The 20,144-nt window shown below is 37.9% G+C and overlaps 1 protein-coding gene across 8 annotated transcripts in view; it reads left to right on the top strand.

The window, feature by feature from the left end:
• Window positions 1–20,144, top strand: part of ZMYND11 (zinc finger MYND-type containing 11) — a 108,803-nt gene that overhangs the window by 28,615 nt on the left and 60,044 nt on the right. For 6 of the 8 annotated variants that reach the window (XM_040968152.1, XM_040968153.1, XM_040968157.1 and 3 more), the window contains exon 2: window positions 6,524–6,658. In XM_040968152.1, coding sequence (XP_040824086.1) covers window positions 6,543–6,658 — 116 coding nt within the window. In that variant the 5' untranslated portion in view covers window positions 6,524–6,542. Of the gene's footprint in view, window positions 1–1,654; window positions 1,667–6,523; window positions 6,659–20,144 lie in introns of all 8 variants that reach the window. The other 2 variants (XM_040968160.1, XM_040968155.1) reach the window with 1 other exon arrangement.

The raw sequence follows: 20,144 nt of genomic DNA, 5'->3' as shown, positions 1-20,144 counted from the left end.
CATAGTTGTCACCTAAGGTGGTTGGAAGAAACCCCAATATTTAGGCCATGTACTGCTGCTTTTCTAGTCACACCAGTAGGAAGTTGGACCAGAAGCAGAGCAGTCTGACTTGAACTGGCACTGTACTTGGGATGCTAGCAGCAGCTTAATGTGCTTTGTCACAGTGCACTCCTTTCTGCTGTTGCATAGTTACTCTCAGATACCTGGCTACCCTTCTTGGGAGCCTGCCTATACTTTCGGATAGGACAATAAAATGCAGGCTAGACACCCTGTATTTGGGCTTCACTGTAGGAACATCAGGTGGCAAAATGGCTTTTAATTTGAGTCTGTTCAAATGTCAGTCTCTAAAAGTCCTTTCTCAGGAATCATTTAATTTCTCCATACAGGTATTGTTTGGAATATTTGGTCTCTTGCCAAAGCCTGAGAGCAGGCATCTGGAATTTAAGGGACTACCAGCTATTCATGATGTATTATATGGCTTTTTACTCAATTCCCAATTACCTCTTTCACTCTACTCCAATTTACAACCACTCTAGTTGCTGTCTGATGAACTTAACGTTGAGTTTTAGACTGCTTATGATGAACTTTAGGTCCTGCCCAATTGGATCCTCCTGTGACCCCGGCACTCCTCATTACTATGTTCCAACCACTGTCTTCTGTGCCAGATATACTATGGTCTGCTACGTTCTTTCTCAGTTTGGTCTGTTTTGCACATGCTTTTTCCATGGTGGGAAAATGCTTTTTCCCTTGTTGGGGCTAGCTTTTTTTCCTTTTCTTTGGAAGGTTGAGCATATGGAAATGTTACAGAATTCTAAGCTTTTTTGTGTGCTGACGTGATGCAGAAGTGGAAAATTCCATGCTTGATCTGCTGTAAGAGGTTGCAATTCTATCATGGACTGACTACAAACATTATATAACATTACCTTCAGACCTTCAGTATTAGGCATATATGAGTCATTCGTGAATGTGTCTTTCTCTCTCTCTCTCTCACACACACATCTTCCAAATACTTGCCCGCCCCACCCCACCCCCGGCCACAATTACAGGCACTGGTCCAGATTGAAGCCAGAAATCCAGAGGTCCATTCAGGTGTCCCATGTGTGAGCTTTGTTTCCTAATGGGCACAAGTATTTGAGCAATCCTGTGCTGCCTACAAGCGCTGTATCCTGGAGCTGCATTAGAAGCTGAGCAGCTGGAACTTGAACCTGGATTGGTAGCTGAGTGCTGTGATATAGGATGCTAGGCTTGCAGGTGTCAGCTCAGCTTGCAGCACCACAGTGCCAGCCCATTTTTCTGTTTGAAATTATGCTTAACATCATGTCATTAAGAAATTTGGAATTAAATCCTCAGTGAGATACCATTACAAGCCTGTTAGAATAGCTAAAGTCCAAAATACAGAGACAACATCAAATGTTGGCAAGGATGTGTGGAGCAGCAAGAACGTTCCTTCGTTGCTCGTTGGTATGTGCACTTTGACAGTTGAGAGCTTTCAAAGCTGAGTCCATCTGCCCGTGCATATCAGAAGATCAACATGCTGACTAGTCTTTTGCAGAGACTTTTTTTTCTGATAAGGTGGTCAAGTGAAGAGTTAGGCTCATCTTTAAATCTGAATCCCAACTCAAGTGTGTGAAGAAGGTTTTTGTGGATCACATAGGAGGAGGCTGCTGTACAGAAACACGGATGAAGCAAATTTTGAGAGGCATGGAATTGAGCCAGCACCACAATACGGACTTTATTTCTGGAGTTCGTGTTCAGTGGATCTCAAACTTGTGAAAGGGATTTGATTCTGCTGCTAGGCTTACCTTTTGCATATGCCCAGTAACAAGCCAACTCTCTCTTCTGGGTTCCTTCTGCCCATATCCTAAAATTCAAGGACTTGAAAAATATATATCATACCAATTGTTAACGCACAACAAGGAGAAGTTTCAGGAAACGAATGAGTAACATCTGGCATGTTTAATTTGTGATGTTGGGAAAACCTGGTAAAGGGGTAGTTTCATAGTTTAGCAGTTTCATTTCTATGTTTTTTTTAAAGATTTATTTATTTTTATTGGAAAGGCAGATGAGGTTTACAGAGAGAAGAGTCAGAGAGAAAGATCTTCCATCTGCTGGTTTACTTCTTAAGTGGCTGCAGTGGCTGGAGCTAAGTTGGTCCAAGGCCAGGAGCCAGGAGCTTCTTTCAGGTCTCCCACACTGGTGTAGGGACCCAAGGCTTTGAGCCATCCTCAACTGCTTTGCCAGGGCACAAGCAGGGAGCTGGATGGGAAGTGGTGCAGCTGGCCTTAGAAGGTGAGAATTTAGCTGTTGAACCATCATCACACTGGGTTCAATCAAGTGGTATTTTAAAACCAGTTTTGTTTCCATCTTATTTAAAAGACTGAGATAGATGGAACGAGATCTTCCATCTACTTAACTACTCAAATTCCAACAATAACTAGGAGTGGACTAGACCAAAGACAAGAGCCCAATCTGGTCTCCCATGCAGGTGGCAGGGGCTGATACCTGAGCCATGGTATTTTGCCTCTCAGAATGTATATTATCAGGAAGCTGCATCAGAAGTTTGTGACTTGAACCACTCATCCCATATGGGATTCTAGGACTCCAAGCAGTGACTTCATGTCTACCCCCCAATGGAATATTATCTACTACCAAAACAGTGAGCTATTACCCTATGAAGTGATTTAGAGGGATGTTAAGTGTGTGCTAAATGAAAGAAACCAAACCCAGAAGGTTATATACTATGTCATTTACAGCTATATGACATTCTGGAGAAGTTTTAACTGTGAAGACAGAAGATTAGAGCTTGTCAGGGGTTTCGTGAGGGAGGATGAGTGGGCTGAGCACAGGTGGTTCTGCATGCAGTGAAGTTACCCTGTGTGCTGCAGCATTCTGTATTTACTTGCCATTCATTAGGTGTATCTCAAAACCCATAGAGTATACAACAGCAGCAGTAAACTGTGGGCTTTGCTCAAAATGGCACATTATTATTGTTTATAAAAATATCTTCTGCTCTGGCAAGAGATAATAGAGTAAGTAGGCTGTACCTGTATGGGAGATAGGAATAGATGCAAACTCTATTTCCTGCTCAGTTTTGCAGGAAATACAAAACTATATTTCCAATTCATGGCTTAAGCAGTTCTCTCTGAAATGATTTAACTGCTTAGACAATGGGATAAAAATGTGAAGACTTGAGTAATATTTGAGAATTGTGAGAAATGTAGTTTAATAATAATACAGGTTCTGATAAGAACAGACTGAAGAGTTTTTTTTTGTGATCATTTCATTGAGGGCCTTAAAAGACCCAACTATTTGTATAAAGGATCTAAGAAACCTGTTTACTGAGACTTAACTGATGAACACTAAAATTGTTATTGTTTCCTTTTATCTAGTCACATTCTTAATCATATTTGCTAGCTGAAAGGCAGTTTTGTCTATTTTAAAAATTGCTGTATTCCTAGGGTAGAGGAGTCCTTGGCATATAGCAAATATGCATAAAATGTACAATGAGTGAAAGGTTTTTGGGTTAATAAGAAAGAAGGCTTTGGTTATACTTTATAAATAGATCATATTGTTTTGGTACTTCTATAATATATCACAACCTTCTTTGTATTTATTAGTCATTCTTTTTCCACTGGGGCTCCTATAACCAGTGGTCATCCATTTCACAATTTATCTTTATTGTAAGGTTTATCTATGTTCTGTGATTTCACTGACAGAAGCCATAGCCTCAGAAATCTGATTTTGACTTAATGCCTCTTTTTTTGAGGTGTAGCATTGCTTCAATCTTTAAAAGAAAACTTTTTTTTTTTTTCATTTTATTGGGAAGAGAAGACACAGAGGGAAAGGAAGCTTGTTCACTTCCTAAATGCCTGCAGCAGTCACAGCTAGGTCCAGCTAAAACTAGGAGGGTAGAAATACGAGTTTCCCACGTGAGTGGCAGGGAGTACTTGAGCTGCCTGCCAGGATACACATCAGCAGGAAGCCACCACTGGGAGCAGAACTGGGACCAGAGCCCAGCTCCCTGATTTAAGGATGTGCTGTGCCAAATACCTGCCCCTATTCTTTAATCTTGTCTGTAATCTTTTCTAAAAATATATGATATCATTGGAAAACTTTCTGCTGCTTACTCCCCAGTATATTCTCCTGATTGTAATACCTGTTAAAATATTATTTTTAAAATGTCACCTTAGGTATTACACGTTTTTTCTAGTTTTGAATAAGTTATTAATTGCACAGATTCTATGTATTTAAAATAAATAACAAATTGATCTGTATGTTACCTATACATATTTGTATTAGTGCTTGCTCTAGAGTTCATGGTCTATATGTTAATTTAATTACTATGGTGCTACACATGAAATTTCTTTCGTTGTGACAAGTATACAAGTATACTAATAAGTGATGCTAATAATAGGAGTGATGGGTATATAGTAACTCTTTTTCTTACCACTGCACAATTTGTTTTGCAAATTTAAAACTTAGGAAAATTTAAAACTTGAAAAATAAAATTGTAATAATATCATTCTACTTTCCCTTCATTGTGCAATGATTTTCATATAATATCTCATGACATCTATTAGTTGTATTTATCTTACTTTAAGCAAGTTACCTGTTCTGGTTTTTTTGTTATTGTTGCTGTTTTTTAACTTGAAAGGCAGAGAGAGCCACGGGAAGAGAAATCTTCCATCTGCTGTTTTAACCTACAAACAGCACCAACAGTCAGGGCTGGGTGAGTCCAATGCCAGGAGCTTGAAGCTCTGTCAAGGTCTCATGGGTGTCATGGGCCTAGTCACTGGAGCCCTCTTCTTTTGCCTTCCCAGTTGCGGTAACAGAGAGCTGAACTGGAAGTCAAGCAGCCTGGGTTCCCCTTGTATTTGGGATTCTGGCGTTTCAGCTGGCAGAAATTGAGAAAAAAAAAAAAGAAGTAAATCTTTATATTTTTCTACATATTCTCAATTTTGCAGAGTTCCGTCCTTGCCAGATTTTGCCTAGTGTGCCCTTGTGTGGTACAGCACATATTCCAGACCCTCTGTCCTATGCGGCCCTACAGTTAGTGCTGCTTCATGTATGTTTCAAACTTCTGCCAGTTCTATAGGCTGTTTACCGGCAAGGATCGCCGTTGATACATTTTTTTAATTTGAGCACAGTGCCTTATACGTAGTGAACAAATATTTTTTAGAAAGTATGTAATCATAATTGAAGTTTGTTTTTTTATCTGAGTAGTTGAACAGTCTAGTATCACATCTGAGTTGTATGAACGCAGTCCACTATTAGATGTCTCCTTAACATTTTATATATTACCAACAATTTTCTTTTTTTTTTTTTAGGCATTTCTAATTTTGAAACTTGGTACTCCTGAGAAGTTTCTGCACATGTTAAAGGGATTACTTTCTAAAACAAAAATATTCATAAGTTACGAGTTTTTTTAGTCATTTAATTATTTGTCTAAGCTTATATGGAACCATTGATTTTCCTTAAGTCCTCTTTCTTTTTAAAAAGAAGATCTAATATTTATTTGAAAGGCAGAGTTAAAGAGAGAAAGCAAGAACAGAAACAGCGAGACAGAAAAATCTTCTGTCTACTGGTTCATTCCCCAACTTAGGGTCTGCTAAAGCCCTGTTTAAAATGTAAATACTGGAATTGTTATTTTTTTTTTATCCTTTCCTTTCTTTCTCTCTCTGTCTCTCCTTCACTCTGTAAATCTGCCTTTTAAATAAAAATAAATAAATCTTTTAAAAAAAGAAAAAAGAGATGGTATGTTTCAGAGGTGCCCCAGTTACAATCCATGATTTAAGACAAAGTCCGTGGTGAGGGTTTGATAGGCCTAGAGCACTCCTAACCGGCAGAGTCCATGCTGAACAGAGTGGCCTCTTCTGTGACAGCATCTCTAGGAGACAGCTAAGGATGTTGTGGCCACTTTCTCGAGTTCACCTGGAATATCGAAATTTGCAAAAAACCCAGATGTTATTGCCAAATAATGTAATAAATGCCTTGAAACTAACACCTAATTCAAGCATTTGTTTCTAATCTTCCAAGGCCTTTTCCCATCTCACCTGAGAAGTAGCTGCTTATAACATCTTATTTTTATTTTTGAAATGTTTTCATCCATTTGTCTACTTACTTATATCTATCAGTCATTTGATTTCTTATACCACAGTATTCCACAGTACATAATAATACTTATACACTCTATTTTGTATTGATAAAATTACACATTTTTTTTTTAAATCGAAGCTTACCTTGCATTGTGATTTAGAATAAAACTTAAAACATACCTATATATGCTGGTTATCTTGGGAAGTCCTGTTTAGACTTTTTGCTTGTTAAGAGTATCATTTTAAAATAATGAAAAAATGATAGTTTTTATGAAATAGTTGGTGATATAAATACAAATAAAAAGTTGACAGTATGACATCCTGTGTGTTGGTACAGTTAATGGTCAAGAGACACTAAAAAGTTCATTATTGATGATTCATTTTTAATCCATGTTTTTTTTTCCTCATGTGTTTGTATATCACTACAGCTAAAGAAGTAAACAGGTCATGGCACGTTTAACAAAAAGACGACAGGCGGATACAAAAGCTATCCAGCATCTTTGGGCAGCCATTGAGATAATAAGAAACCAGAAGCAAATTGCCAACATTGACCGTATTGCAAAGTAAGTAAATGTAAGCAAAAATATCTCTGTAAAATACCCTGTAAGGCTCTCCAAAATACTTATTTTTTTTCCTGCTAATGTATTAAAAAGAACAAAAGTCACTTTGTGTCATGGTGTTGTTCAACAAATACGGTAGCATACCCAAATAACTTGTATTTAGATTTTTTAAGATATGAGAAAAGTAAAATATCAATACATACTATTTATGATAGTTTATTAGCTAAAAAGAATTTTAAACACTTGCAAACCGTAAGTCTCTTTTAAAGTAATGAATCACTATTTTTATAGTGAAACTGAGCAATTTATTGTTCATTACTTTTTTGTGGGTTTATTTATTTAAAAGACAGAGAGACAGAGGGAGATCTCCTGTCAAACTGGTCACCCCCCAGATGGCTGCAGTAGCCAGTGCTGCGCCACTCTGATGCCAGGAAGCTAGAATTCTGTCTAGGTTGGCTATGAGTGTGTGTCAGGGACCACCTGCTTGGGCTGTCATCTGCTGTCTTTCCATGCTCATTACCAGGAAGCTGGGTTGGAAGCAACATGCCAGGACTGGAACCTGTGCTCCAGTGTGAGATGCTGTGTTACAGGCGGTATCCTAATTGACATGGCCACACTGCCAGTTCCTCGTTACTTATTTTAATGTAGGATGAGTATCAGACATGTAGGAAACACAATTTACTAGTTTATAACCCTCTGAAGAAAAAATTTTATTTATTCTATGTCTTAGTAGTAATATTAAAAGAACATTCAATTTTCAACTTTCCTCAAAGAAAGAAATTTATATTTCCCCCTAGTTTTTAATGCTATTTATTTTCATAGACAAAGATTCAGAATGGAAAAAAAAACTCATGTTGTCTGATGAATCCTCTTTTTACATGCTGCATACTAATTACAAGGAATTATTCAGTTAGAAACATCGGTTTTGTTTTGGTATATACCCACATTTCTCTGGGTATTTTAAAATTATTTGTTCTATTTGTTTGTTTACTAGAGAGAGTGTTTCTATCTGTAGGTCATTTCCCAAATGTGGCTAGGACCAGGCCAGAGATAAGAACCAGCAACTCGTGCATGGGTGGCATGGATTCAGCTGGAAGTGTTACCACTACCTGCCAGTGTAGGGTTGCAGCTTAATTGTGGGCACTCTGAGAACGTCAGTGTTACAGTCTTCACTACTCTTCCCTGTATAGTTTTATTTATTTATGTTTTGAAGATGTTTTGAAAGGCAGAATGACAGAGGGAAAGGGAGGGGTGTACTGTCTGCAAGCTCACTCTCTCTATGACTGCAGTGGTGGAGGCAGGGTGAACCTGAAGGCGGAAGTTAGGAACTACCATGTGAGTGAAGGAACTGAAGCACAAGGGCCATCACCCACTTTTTCCCAAGCGCACATAGCAGGGGTCTGGGCCAGAATGGGAGTAGAGAGGGCTTAGACCAACACTGCTGAGAGAGGTCAGCATCCCAGGAGGCAGACTAACCAGCTGCACCACAAAGGTGGCCACTCTGTGTATTTTTAAAAGAAAAAAAATAAAAATAGTGTAGCTTTTAAAAAATGCTTGGATGATTTTTTTCATTAATTTAGATAAATTTTCTTTAGATACACATTATTTGCATATTGCTCTCTACATTTTTAGATGTTATGTATAAAATGGATGACAGATTGGTTATAAAAGCTCTTTACATAAGTGCCTTTGATTTTGGCTTTCATAAACAAGTAGCAAATTTTAGTTCACTATGTTCTGTCTTTTGTTTTCTGGTGAAGATTATAAACTTTACTTAAGAACAAAGAAACATGAAATTGAAAGGAGGATGGACAATATGCTGGTCTAACTGTATCCTTTCTTTTTGTGGTTTTTATAAGTTGGCTAAGTAACAATTCTTAGGTTCCATGGGTAGAGAAAAATAAGCAATAGAATAACGCTGTGTGGAAAATAAGAATAAGTAATACATTACCATGATTATTATGTTTCTAAATAAGCAAATAATTTGGGGCATAGTAGCTAAATCCATACAGCTTATACTGAAACAATATCTTAGTTTTCATAAAATTACAAAGAATAAGAAGCATTAAGTATCTTCTCATAGGTGAAACTTTATAAAAAAAAGTTTTAATGTATCAAAATTGTTTACACAGTTTTTTGGGGGAGCAAGATATAGTACCTTGGATAAAATAAATTCATGTAGGCTTTACTGAACTTTTCAGTTCTTCTAAAATGTTGTGTTCTTCTTAGAAGCCTTAGGTACATTCTCCAGGAAGCCTCAGAACCTGCCAGTGTGAGTGAGTGTTGATGTGAGTTGAAGAGAATGAATTTATGCAGTAATGGCTTAAATTTCTCTTGGAATACCCTGACATTGTGTGTATACATGTACGTGTATTTTACACTGTGATAAAAGGCACAGATAGTTAACATGACTGCATTTCCCTACTCATCTGGTGTTGAAGATCGTTGACGAGCCGCCCTTTTTTTCCTTCTCTGCATTAGTGCAGGCTTAAATGTCACCGAGGCGTATTTCTCCATGTTACAAACTCTGTCTTCCAAATACAAATAAAATGTATCTACCTTCAAAATAATCTTGGTTTCATCAGATTCATATGAAAATGGGGGGGAGGGGAAGGAACAGAAGAAAGGAGGGAGAGTGAGAAGGAAGAGGCCAAAGAAGGTGGGAGATGGGAAAGGGAGGAGGTCGAAGGAGGCAGGGAATCAAAGGTTCATTGTTTCAGAGTGATTCCCATTGTTTCGTCTGCCTCATCTCATCTGAGAGTGATTCTGTATTCCTTTTCCTTACAGTGGCTTACTTGAGAGAATCCTATACATTTTCATAACATTAATCACATTTATAATTATTTTCCTACCAGCAAGTCAGCTCCACGCAGGAACTGTCTAGAGAATTGCCTAACTAGTGCTTTGCTCCTTGGTGAATGTTAATTCCCTTGCTTGTTACCTTGTCCAAGGAAGGAAGCAGCAGTGGGTCATGCTAGAAAGTCACGTGGTCTGCTCTAAAGTGGCGTGTTTTTGTTTTGCACACCTCATAGGTAATTAGTTTTCAAGCCTTACGTTAGTTTTGATTCAAACTTGTTTGGTTACAGTTAAATCCGAACATAGTGACATCCATGTGTTGCCTTAGCTTTGAAATACCTTAGTTTTCTGAAGACTGTAGTAGAGCTGTTGTCAAGATGCTTCTGTAAAATTTCATTCTGTGCTTTGACTGCTCAAAGATATAAAGGCTGCATAGTTCATCATGATGAACCTTAGCCTAGTATATCCTTAACACTCTAATGTACATCTCTGTGATAACTTGCTTCTGCTTGTTTTTGTTCTAACCTAGCATTTTCTCTCTCGTTTTTGTTTTTGTTTGATGATGCTTTTCTTTGGGAATTATTTGTTAAAGAATGGAGTCATTTGTCCTGATGATTTCTCATAGTTTGGCTTTTGCCAATCACAACCCTGCAGTTGAATTTAACCTATTAATAAGTCCTTTCCATTCCATGGAAATTGACAACTGTTTAGAAAGGTTTAAGACTGATTGTCAGTCAGATTATTTCATAGCTGATAGTATGCTATCAGGAGTTACATGCTGTTGACTCTTTTATTGTAGCCTTTGATGCTAGGCCAAGTCATTCATGAAAGATGCAAAATGGTAACTATTTTATCATTTTTTTAAACTGAAAAATTTTATAAGGTCATCATCTACCATTTGGTTACCCTGTTGTATGGTTCACATAGGAAGAGTGGAGTAAGTATTTCATTTTCTTTGTTTACTAGCTTTCAAAACAGCATACTCTATTGATAACCAATTAGTTTTTTAAAAGTGTAATTGGGATTCATACAATGAGATGGAGTTGCTGTATTTCAGATCATAGCTGGCATATCCACTGCTGATATAGCCTCTAAATCTTGGCCCCTGAAGTTCCTTCCTCATTTTTCATATGACAATGTTTCGCAGGCTGATTTTGTACATGTCTTGCCTTGGAATTGGAGTTACCCGTTTCTCCATAGGCTCTGCTTTGTGTTTGTTTGAAATTTGAAATTCCATTTCAGTAGCACTGTATAGCCATTCTGTGTGTTCATTATTGCTAGGTTGGTCTTTCTTTGAGTGGACAAAATTAGGAAATAAACTGCTTTTAAGAGATAAAAATGCCTCATGAATTCATACAGATGTTTTACACTTAAATTTATGGCTGTTGGATTTTCTTTAACTATTTTTATCTGTTATGTGACATAGTAAGATCCATGCTTCTTTAGGGTTTCATGACTGATAAAATTTTAGGATAGCATATAATTATTCAGTTATTTTATTCAATATACAAGAAATTACATATACATGTATATCACATATAAAGTAAGTTTTTACATAGTATATGAGGGCACTTTAAAAAGCTTGTATAAAAATGGAATTAAAAATATTTGGGGCTAACATTGTCGCACATGAGGCTAAACTGCCACCTGTGACACCAGCAGCCCGTGTTGGAGTGCCAGTTTGAGTCCCAGCTGGTCTACTTCCAATCCAGCTTCCTGAGAGTACTTGGCAGGCACCAGAAAATGGCTCAAGAATGTGGGCCACTGGGTCCTGGCTTGGGCTTGGCCTGGACGTGGCTCTTGTAGCCACTTGGAGAATAAACTAGTAGGGGGAAGATCTCCCCTCTTCCTCCCTCCCTCCCTCCTTCCCTTCCTCCCTTCTTCTCCCCTTTCTCCCTTGTCTCCCTCTCCTTGTGTGTATGCATGTGTTGCTTTTTCCTTCAATAGATAAATACTTTTCAAAACAACAATGTTCATTTCTCATGAATGTTTTGAAAACCATTGTATGAAAATATCTTGTTTAGCTTTTATTGGGGCGGGAACTCTCTAGTATGTTGAAATTTTCCATTGAGATTTTTAATCTTTTTTTTTTAATTGTTTCCTTCTCTGCAGCTTTCATTTATTACATTATTGGCTGTGCTTAACTGTATACTTTCTAGTTTAGACTTCATTTCCAAAGTGATTTTCTTCAAATGTTTTCTATGCTTTGGGTTTTTTCTAATTCTGCTATAGCAGAATTCTATGATTTTTTTTGATTTCTGTGTTTTGCAATATTGGACTATAATCTTTCTCTGTTTTGTGGGAGAACCTTCCATGGCATAACTTCATTGTAAGGGTATTATTCTGTTCTTTTAATCCCAGTCCTTGTCCATGGGCCATTTTGGTGTGAAATCAGGTGTTCTGAATTTGTACTAAGAGAAAGTAGTTCTGAATGGTTTTTCTATATTTGGGTTAAAAAAAATTCATCCCTATGCTGTTTTTTTTTCTAAGTGCCTAAGATATGACATCATAATGTATGAGCTTCCCCCTACTTTTCCCATTTTCTAACTGACTCCAGTGGTGATTGATACCTTAGCCCTAGCATTTCTGTACAATGTAGGGCTTTGTCCTGGAAGTGAGCTTTAGTTGCTAAATTTTGAGCATTCACAGGGCACATGATGCTCTAGCACTACGAGACTGGGCCATGAGTCATTCAAAATAGGAATGTGTGAAACCCAATCCGGTTTCAGTTGTCCTCAAGTTGGCCGCTTGTGCTTCCCAGTGAGCGAGGGGGTTATTTTATCCTCCTGTGCTCACTCCCATTGGATCCTCTCCTGTTCCCCTTTTTTCCTACCCAGGTGTCAGTGCCAACTGGGATTATAGCTCTTGGAGATACGTCCTCACCACGTCAAAATTCGGAATTAAAAAGACTCAGTATTATTGAACTGTTTTGTATATATAGTCCTGGAGTGTTTTGTTTCCAAGATTTAAAAATTTGCTACCTCTACCATAATCTAGCTCAAGAAGTTGTGATTTTTGTTACAGAAAGAAAAGGACATTTGCCTGATCATACTGGATATTTTCTAAAGTTCAAAGTCAGAGCTACAAGTCATTTAAACCTGTTTCTTGTTTGTCTGTCATGCTAGACATCAGAATCAATGCAATGTCCTCTTCAAACACAGGAGCGTTAAGATCCTAAGAGTTGTTCTGGGATTGCAAAAAGAACTTGCAGCTTTTCAAAGCATTTAAGCCTGAGAGACTTGTAATTAATTGTACTCTTTGGGATTGCGAATGATTTCCTTATCTTTGTAACAAAATTAAGTAGAACAAATTATCCTGATATTGCCTAACTTTCAAGTCTAGTCCTAACCACTAAATGAAACACCTTGCCTCTCATCTATATTTTATTATCCAATAAAAAAGTGAGTTACATCCAAGCAAATTATTCACATCTAATTTTGGTAATTATAGCATTGCATTTGAGGGCCATAATTATTCTAAATAAAAGTTATGACATAGTTTTAAGACATGTTTTTGACATAAGTACAGAGTTTACACTGCTCTTTACTGACATTATCAGCTGTGGTCGATGGAGATCAATTTATTCAGAATTGACTTCTGTTAAAATAATTGGAATAGTTGTTGATTTTTAGGTTTTCTTGCCAGCTTGAGTAACTTTGATTTTGTCCTTCTGGAGGTTATTATGTTGTGATTAACATGATTAGACAGCATTGGCTTGGAAGACTGGTCTATTGAGGTTAATGTTTCAGATTACGGCCTCAGTTGATTAAATGTATTGCTTACTTTAGACTCAAATTCCAGTTAGAAATCTGACCTCTGGCCTCTTGTGACATGTTTGGCATTAAAATTCTTATGTTCCCTTAGAATCTGCCTTGTTACTACAAATATAGAAACCCAAAGTCTAAGTCCTCTTTGTGTGTAGCTTGCCATTGAAGTTGCAGCTAAGTTTGACTACCTCTTTGCTATTTATTGCTTTTTAACTTTATGAAGCTCAACTTCCAGTAGATATTCATTTCAATTAAACTTTACTTTGGGGCTAGGGTTGTGGTGTGGTGTGTTAAGACACTAATTGCAGTCCTGGCATCCCATATGAGTACCAGTTCAAATCCCAGTTGCTCCATCTCCAATCCGGCTGTCTGTTAATGTGCCTGGGAAAGCACTGGAGGATTGCCCAAGTGCCTTGACCCCTGCACTCACAAGGAAGACATGGGAGAAGCTCCTGGCTTCAGCCTGGCCTAGCCCCAGCTGTTGTAGCTATTTGGGGAGTTAACCAGCAGAAAGAAGACCTCTCTTTGTATCTCTTCTTTCCTCTCTCTAACTCTGCTTTTCAAATAAGTGAGTCTCTTTTTGTTTAAAAAACAAACAAACTTGTTTTTTATATATTTTTTCTTTACTTCTCTGTGTTCCCTCACACAGAATTTTTTAACAGGAACCAAACAGTCATTAACTAAGTAATTTCTTTGAATTAAGTTTTGAAACCCATTCATTAACGTTGGGATTGCACGAACATAGGGATTACATGAGCTCATGTAATCCCTAGCACTCTTTACAGAGATTCACCAAATCCTCATTTCTATCTGTGTTGATTTTTCCCTTCTTAGACTGGCAGATACATCTCATGATCATCATCCTCATTATTTTCCATCTTAGCAACCTTACAGAAGTATTTGATTCTGAATAGCCATAGTCCATAGTAAGGTTTCATCTTTGTGCTAGGTTCTTTCTTCTTTAAAAAATTTGTTCATTCATTTTTTTATTGGAGAGGCAGATCAGATTTATGGAAGGAAGGAGAGACAGAAAGATCTTCCATCCACTGGTTCACTTCCCAAGAGGCCGCAATGGCCAGAGCTGAGCTGACTTGAAGACAGGAACCTGGAGCTTCTTCTGGGTGTCACCTGGGAGTGCAGGATCCCAAGGCTTTGGGCCCTCCTTGATGGCTTTCCCAGGCCACAAGCAGGGAGCTGGAAAGAAAGTGCAGCAGCTGGGACATGAACCAGCACTCGTATGAGGTCCTGGTGCTTACAAGGTGAGAATTTAAGTATTGAGCAATTGCACTGGGCCAATTGAGCAAATTATTGTGCTAATTTCTTATGACATTCACTGTGCCTTGGATTTTTAATTTTTTTCAATTTTACGATACAGTTTCATTGGCGCTGCAATTTCCGTTTTCCAAGTCCCCTCTCCCCACTAGTTTCCCGCATATTATTACTTCTTCATAAACAGTCATAAGTCTATCATCTGCCATTGAAGTGTATCCTGACATTGTAGGTGTGACAGTTGTGCTTTGGATTAATATCAGCTCCCTTTCTGTGAATTTCTTTGCATTTCTACAAAGCAAACCTGCTGAGAAGACACACAAAGGTGTAAATTTCCATTGAAGAATACAACAGTAGTATCAGTTCCATGCAATGAGAGTGTGTTGATTTAAAATAATCCTTTAAGCCTTCTCTGAAGAGAAAGTCTCTGTGAGAGATTGGAACATCCTATAGAGGCAGAATCAACCTTACTTATGAAGTACATGTACAAAACTTTCCTTATCAAACTGCTCTGTTGTTGCCCACCTCTTTCTCTTGCTGTGCAAAGCTGTGACTGTCCCGACTTCCTCCTTGCTGCTCCACAGGCAGGTGGCACCAGGTCTCAGATTTGGTGTTTCCCACATGGTGGGATACCACGCTGAGACTACTGGGAGTGTCTTCCCCAGAGCCTCACGGCATGTTAGTTGTGTTTCTAAATTGTGTGTCTGTTGTTCATAAAGTCCAAATATGTAAGTAGGACATTGCTGGAAGCATTTCAGAATTAGATCCTAACATTTCTTCATGTGTTTTAAAGAGTAGTTTAATTTGTTTGAAAGGCAGAGTTACAGAAAGAAAGAAAGGAGAGAGCAGAAGAGAAGTCTTCCTCCACTAGCTTATTTATCAAATGGCCACAACACCCGAGCCCAGCCAGTCCAAAGCCAGGAGGCAGCAGCTCCTTCTGGGTCTCCCACGTGGATGCTGGGGCTCAAGTACTTCAGTCATCTCCGCTGCTTTTTTCAGGCACAGTAACAGGGATCTAAAGCGTAAGTGGGAAACTGAGACTCAAGCTGGTGCCCGTACAAGATGGCCAGCAGTACAGTTGGTAACTTAACTTACTAAGCCACAGCACTGGCACTCTTTCTCATTGTATACCTGGATTCTTCGCACGAATTATGCCATTTAATGAAATGTGTCTTTATCACCTGTGTACCCTATGTAGTTGTTATTTTTATATTTTTATTAATTGACAAAACCATACCCTTTAAGATCCAACTCAAATATCATTTCCTTTGAGATTTTAATACAGTCTTAATTATAAACAACCTACTTCACTTTTGCTTTGCTGTCGTTCATACATAAGTATGTGTACATACATACATATGCATAGGTAAACATGTATTATACATACATTTTCAATATGCTCATTTATTAAAGTTTCTTACTTCAATAATGTCTTAGAACAAAAAACTTCTTCTCTTACTGATAGTACAAAGCATCACTTTAAAAGCCGGAAGTCTCTTTTTACTACCTTTGGAACTTAGTGTGAATTGGGGACATTAGCAATAATGTCAAAACCACTGTAGAAGTGGTTTCAAAGAGGATTATAATACTCCATACATCTGAGGAATGAATCCTTATGTCGTGACAAGTTCTGCACTGTATCTGACGTTCTGGTTCAATCTTCACAGTCACTGTGAGGGATATGTGGTCATCATCTCCATATTGCTGATCCAAGCAGTGAAACATAGGAAGACAAACTGACTGCCCAAAGTCACCCAGCTTGTTGGTGTGAGGTCTGAAGTTTGAAAAGAGATCTGTCCAGTGTTGATGGGCGAGTTGTCCATCGTTTCAGGTTTCCTTCTGGTATTTAGTGGATTTATCTTTACATCCCTGCAGGATTTTAAGATTTCAAAACATGATCATCTAAACAGTACTTCTGTATCACCCCAACTGTGTGAGGTGAAAATTACCTCCACTTTTTGGGTGAAGAACAAAAGGCTTTCATAGTAGATTATTCATGCTTGCTAAGTGTTAAAATTAGGCAGAACCCAGTTCTTCAAAATATGCTCAAATTTTGAAAATTTGTTGATGAAGGATTAATAAAGATGTTTAGGTATTGAATTAGATTTTATTCAATACAATTTTACAAGAACATATTTCTTTTCCATATTGCAAAATACTTGTCAGAGTAACATAACCAAATTATAGGACATTTGGAAAATAAATAGATGACAGGAAAATAACCACAAATAATTTATCTACCAAAATTCAAATAATATACCCTTTTTTTGGTAAAGATTTGTTTATTTATTTGAAAAGCAAAGTTTCAAAGAGAGAGGAAGAGGGAGAGGAGAGAGATCTTCCATTCTCTGACTCCCACATGGCAACAACTGCCAAGATTGGTCAGGCTGAAGCTGGGAGCCCAGAGTCCCATCTGGATCTCCCACATGGGTGCAGGACCCAAGCCTGCATGGGATGCAAGCATTGCAGGTGGCAGCTTTGCCAGCCCTGCACAATACCAACCCCAAGGACTCTGCGCTTTTTAAACAACTGTTCTTAATCAATAATCTCTTTATTAGTTTTCCATAGTGCTAACTTATTCATCAGAAATTTTCAATATTGATGTGATTGAGTCCTATCTGTTGTGTGTTTTTAAATTTTATCTAGGAAGTTCTTAAAAGAGCCACCAAAATTTTCCCATTTCTTTGACTAACTTTATAATTTTGTCTTTCACAGTTGAATCTTCAGTCTGTCTGTAGTTTTCTTTTATGAGGTAGGTAGGGATCTAGCTTACTTCTCTCTAGAGTGAGTTTACTGATTTTTCTCAAGAATTTGAACACGGGAGATTGGCACTTGACACAGTTATGAAGACTCCCCGTGAGGAGCTTGGGGTCCATGCTGGGGTGCCTGGGCTCTTGGCCTGTCTCCGGCTCTGTTAGCAGCTTTCTGCTAATGGTCAGCTCAGGAAGCAGCCTGTGCTGTGGCCCTGCCCAGCTGCATGGAGAGCTGACACGCAGCTCCTGGCTGCTCCTTCACTCTGGCTCAGCACCAACTATTGTGAGCATCTGAGTAGTGACTCAACAAATGAAACATCTCTCCAGACTCTGCCCCTCTTATTTAGTGTAAAAATAACCGGGCGCATGTGTATGTATATGTATATGTATCTGTTTGTCTCTTTGACTTTGAAACAATTTTTTAAAAAAGATTTGTTTATATTTGTATTGGAAAGGCAGGTTTACAGAGAGAAGGAGAGACAGAGATCTGCTGTCCACTGGTTCACTTCCCAGATGGCCACAGTGGCCAGAGCCAAGTCGGTCTGAAGTCAGGAGCCTCTTCCTCCAGGTCTTCCACATGGGTGCAGGGTCTCAAGGCTTTGGCCATATTCTACTGCTTTCCCAGGACAAAAACTGGGAGCTGGATGGGAAGTAGGGCAGCTAGGACATGAACCAGCACCCATGTAGGATGCTGGCACTTGAAGGTGAAAGATTGGACTATTACCATGATGTCAGCCCCTCATGTAAGTTTTTTTTAAAGGCTTTATTTTGAGAACCCAAGCCACTGTGGGATATAATTTAGGTTCCCCATAACCTACCATTTATTTATTAACAGTATCATTTTGCCTTCTTTCCACTATGCATTTTTTTAAAATAATATCTTTGTGTATATTGGCATCTACCTAACACCTGGAACTAGTGTTTCAGCTTTCTTCAGCAGTATTTTTTGAGTTCTAAGTGAATGTAAGGTCTTTTCCTGCAGTGAGTTTGTCCTTTCAACAGGAAGCATGATATATTTAATAGAATTTTATTATCTGTGCTTTTAATGAACTTTTTTTTTTCTCGAGGAAATGGTTTTCCTTTCTTCCTCTGAAAATAACATCTCAATCAAGAGTTGGAAATTTTCAATATCCAAAAACATTCCCGATCTTTGGTGGTAAATCTAGCCCAACCCGCAAGCTCCAGGCATCATTAATGCTTTCTGTCACAGTGATGACCTTTGCTTGTTCTAGAACCTTATGTAGATGGAATTACATAATGTATTGAGCATCTTTAATCTGAAAACTCAGAATGTTTCAAAATCCAAAACTTTTTGAGTGTCTGGGTCATGTCAGATGTATTCAGAAAGTTTCACATGCCAGAGTACTTTGGACTTCATATTTTTAGTTTGGGCATGGTCAGCTGGCAGAATCTGCAAATGTTCCAAAAATCCCTGCAGACTTCCCAAAAGTTATAACACTTCTCTTCCCAAACATTTTAGGTATGGAATAGTCAGCCTGCATATTGTGACTTGTCTTGGTCTCATGTTCACATTCATGTGTTATGTGTATTGGTGATTGAGTCCTTTTCACTGCCTAGTTGTACTCTGTTGCGTATATATACAGGTTTTCAAGATCCATTCATGTCCTGAAGTATGTATCTTTTTTTTTTTTTCCCACTGAGGGATGCGATGACAAAAGGTACATGTGCTTTTATTTACAGGTGTAATCATTGGTTTCAGTATAATTGGATAATAAAAGGTATGTTTAACATCATTGCAAAGAAGCCATTAGAATAATTTCACTAGCAAAATGTGACAATTCCAGTTCTCTACATTTCTCTCCATATGTTCAATAATTTCAAGTGATTTGTTCTGGGATCTCATTATGGTTCAAATCAGTGATTGGTTAAAAAAATTAAAAATTTTTTACTTGATTACTGACCATGTTTCTTTCACAAATTATCTGTTCAAAATCTTTGCCTATTTTTTATTGTGTTGGTTTATTTGTAGTACATGTATAGTTACAGAAGGAATAATGGAATGAGATGGCATCAGCAGTCATAGAAGCAGCAGCTAAACTGTTTCTAGAAATATTAAGAGATCTAATTCCCAGATCCACAAAGATCAATGTAGAAAAAGTTTTAAAATGTAAAATCATAATTGGAACCATGAATTTTTTTTAAAAGACATAACTTATCTAAGTTTGATAGAGTCACAACTGACTGTTTAACTGCAGTGCTGCAATTCACATGACTGTGGCTTCAGTGTTTAGTGAGGGGTTATAACTCTTAGCCTGTAAGTATTTACCTTCCAAGGAGGAGGTTGAAATAAAGACCTTTAGACAACAATCTAAAGTAAAGGAGTCCTGAGTGGTTTACATAAGGCAGATCTTTACAAAGAGATCAAAAATGAAATCTTTGAAATGAAAACTGAATGATAAGTAAAGAATTAATGTATTTGTGAGCAAAAGTAAAATAATAGTTACATGAAATAAAAAGATTCAATTTTTGGAAGAAAATAAGCTAGAGCAATTGTAATACCAATCTAGAAGCACCACAAATGATCATCCACAGTAGAATGGTTAGTCATACATTCTTACAGCAAGCTAATAAACTGCCCTGAAAGTAAAGTAGAGCGTCCTACTTCAGTGTGGATTAATTTCAGGAAAATACCAGCAAAGGAAGGAAACAGATTAGGAAAGAATGCATGCAGTGTTGTCTTGATGAGGTGCTATACCAGAGGGAAAAAAGAAAAGAAGGGAGGAAGGAAGGAAGGGAAAGAGGGAGAGAAGGAAGGGAGAAAATGGTAATGCTAAAAACCAAATGTGCTTTTAGGAATATGTATACACAGGATGGAGGACTGACTGAGTGTTCTGTCTGTCTCTTCCCTACTTTTTCCTTCCCTCTCCTCCCTTCTCTGTCTCC

The sequence above is a fragment of the Ochotona curzoniae genome, unplaced genomic scaffold (genome assembly GCF_017591425.1).
Source record: "Ochotona curzoniae isolate NIBS_2020 unplaced genomic scaffold, NIBS_Ocur_1.0 scaffold_4683, whole genome shotgun sequence".
Classification (NCBI taxonomy): Eukaryota; Metazoa; Chordata; class Mammalia; order Lagomorpha; family Ochotonidae; genus Ochotona; species Ochotona curzoniae.
This window is presented reverse-complemented; position numbering and strand designations above follow the sequence as displayed.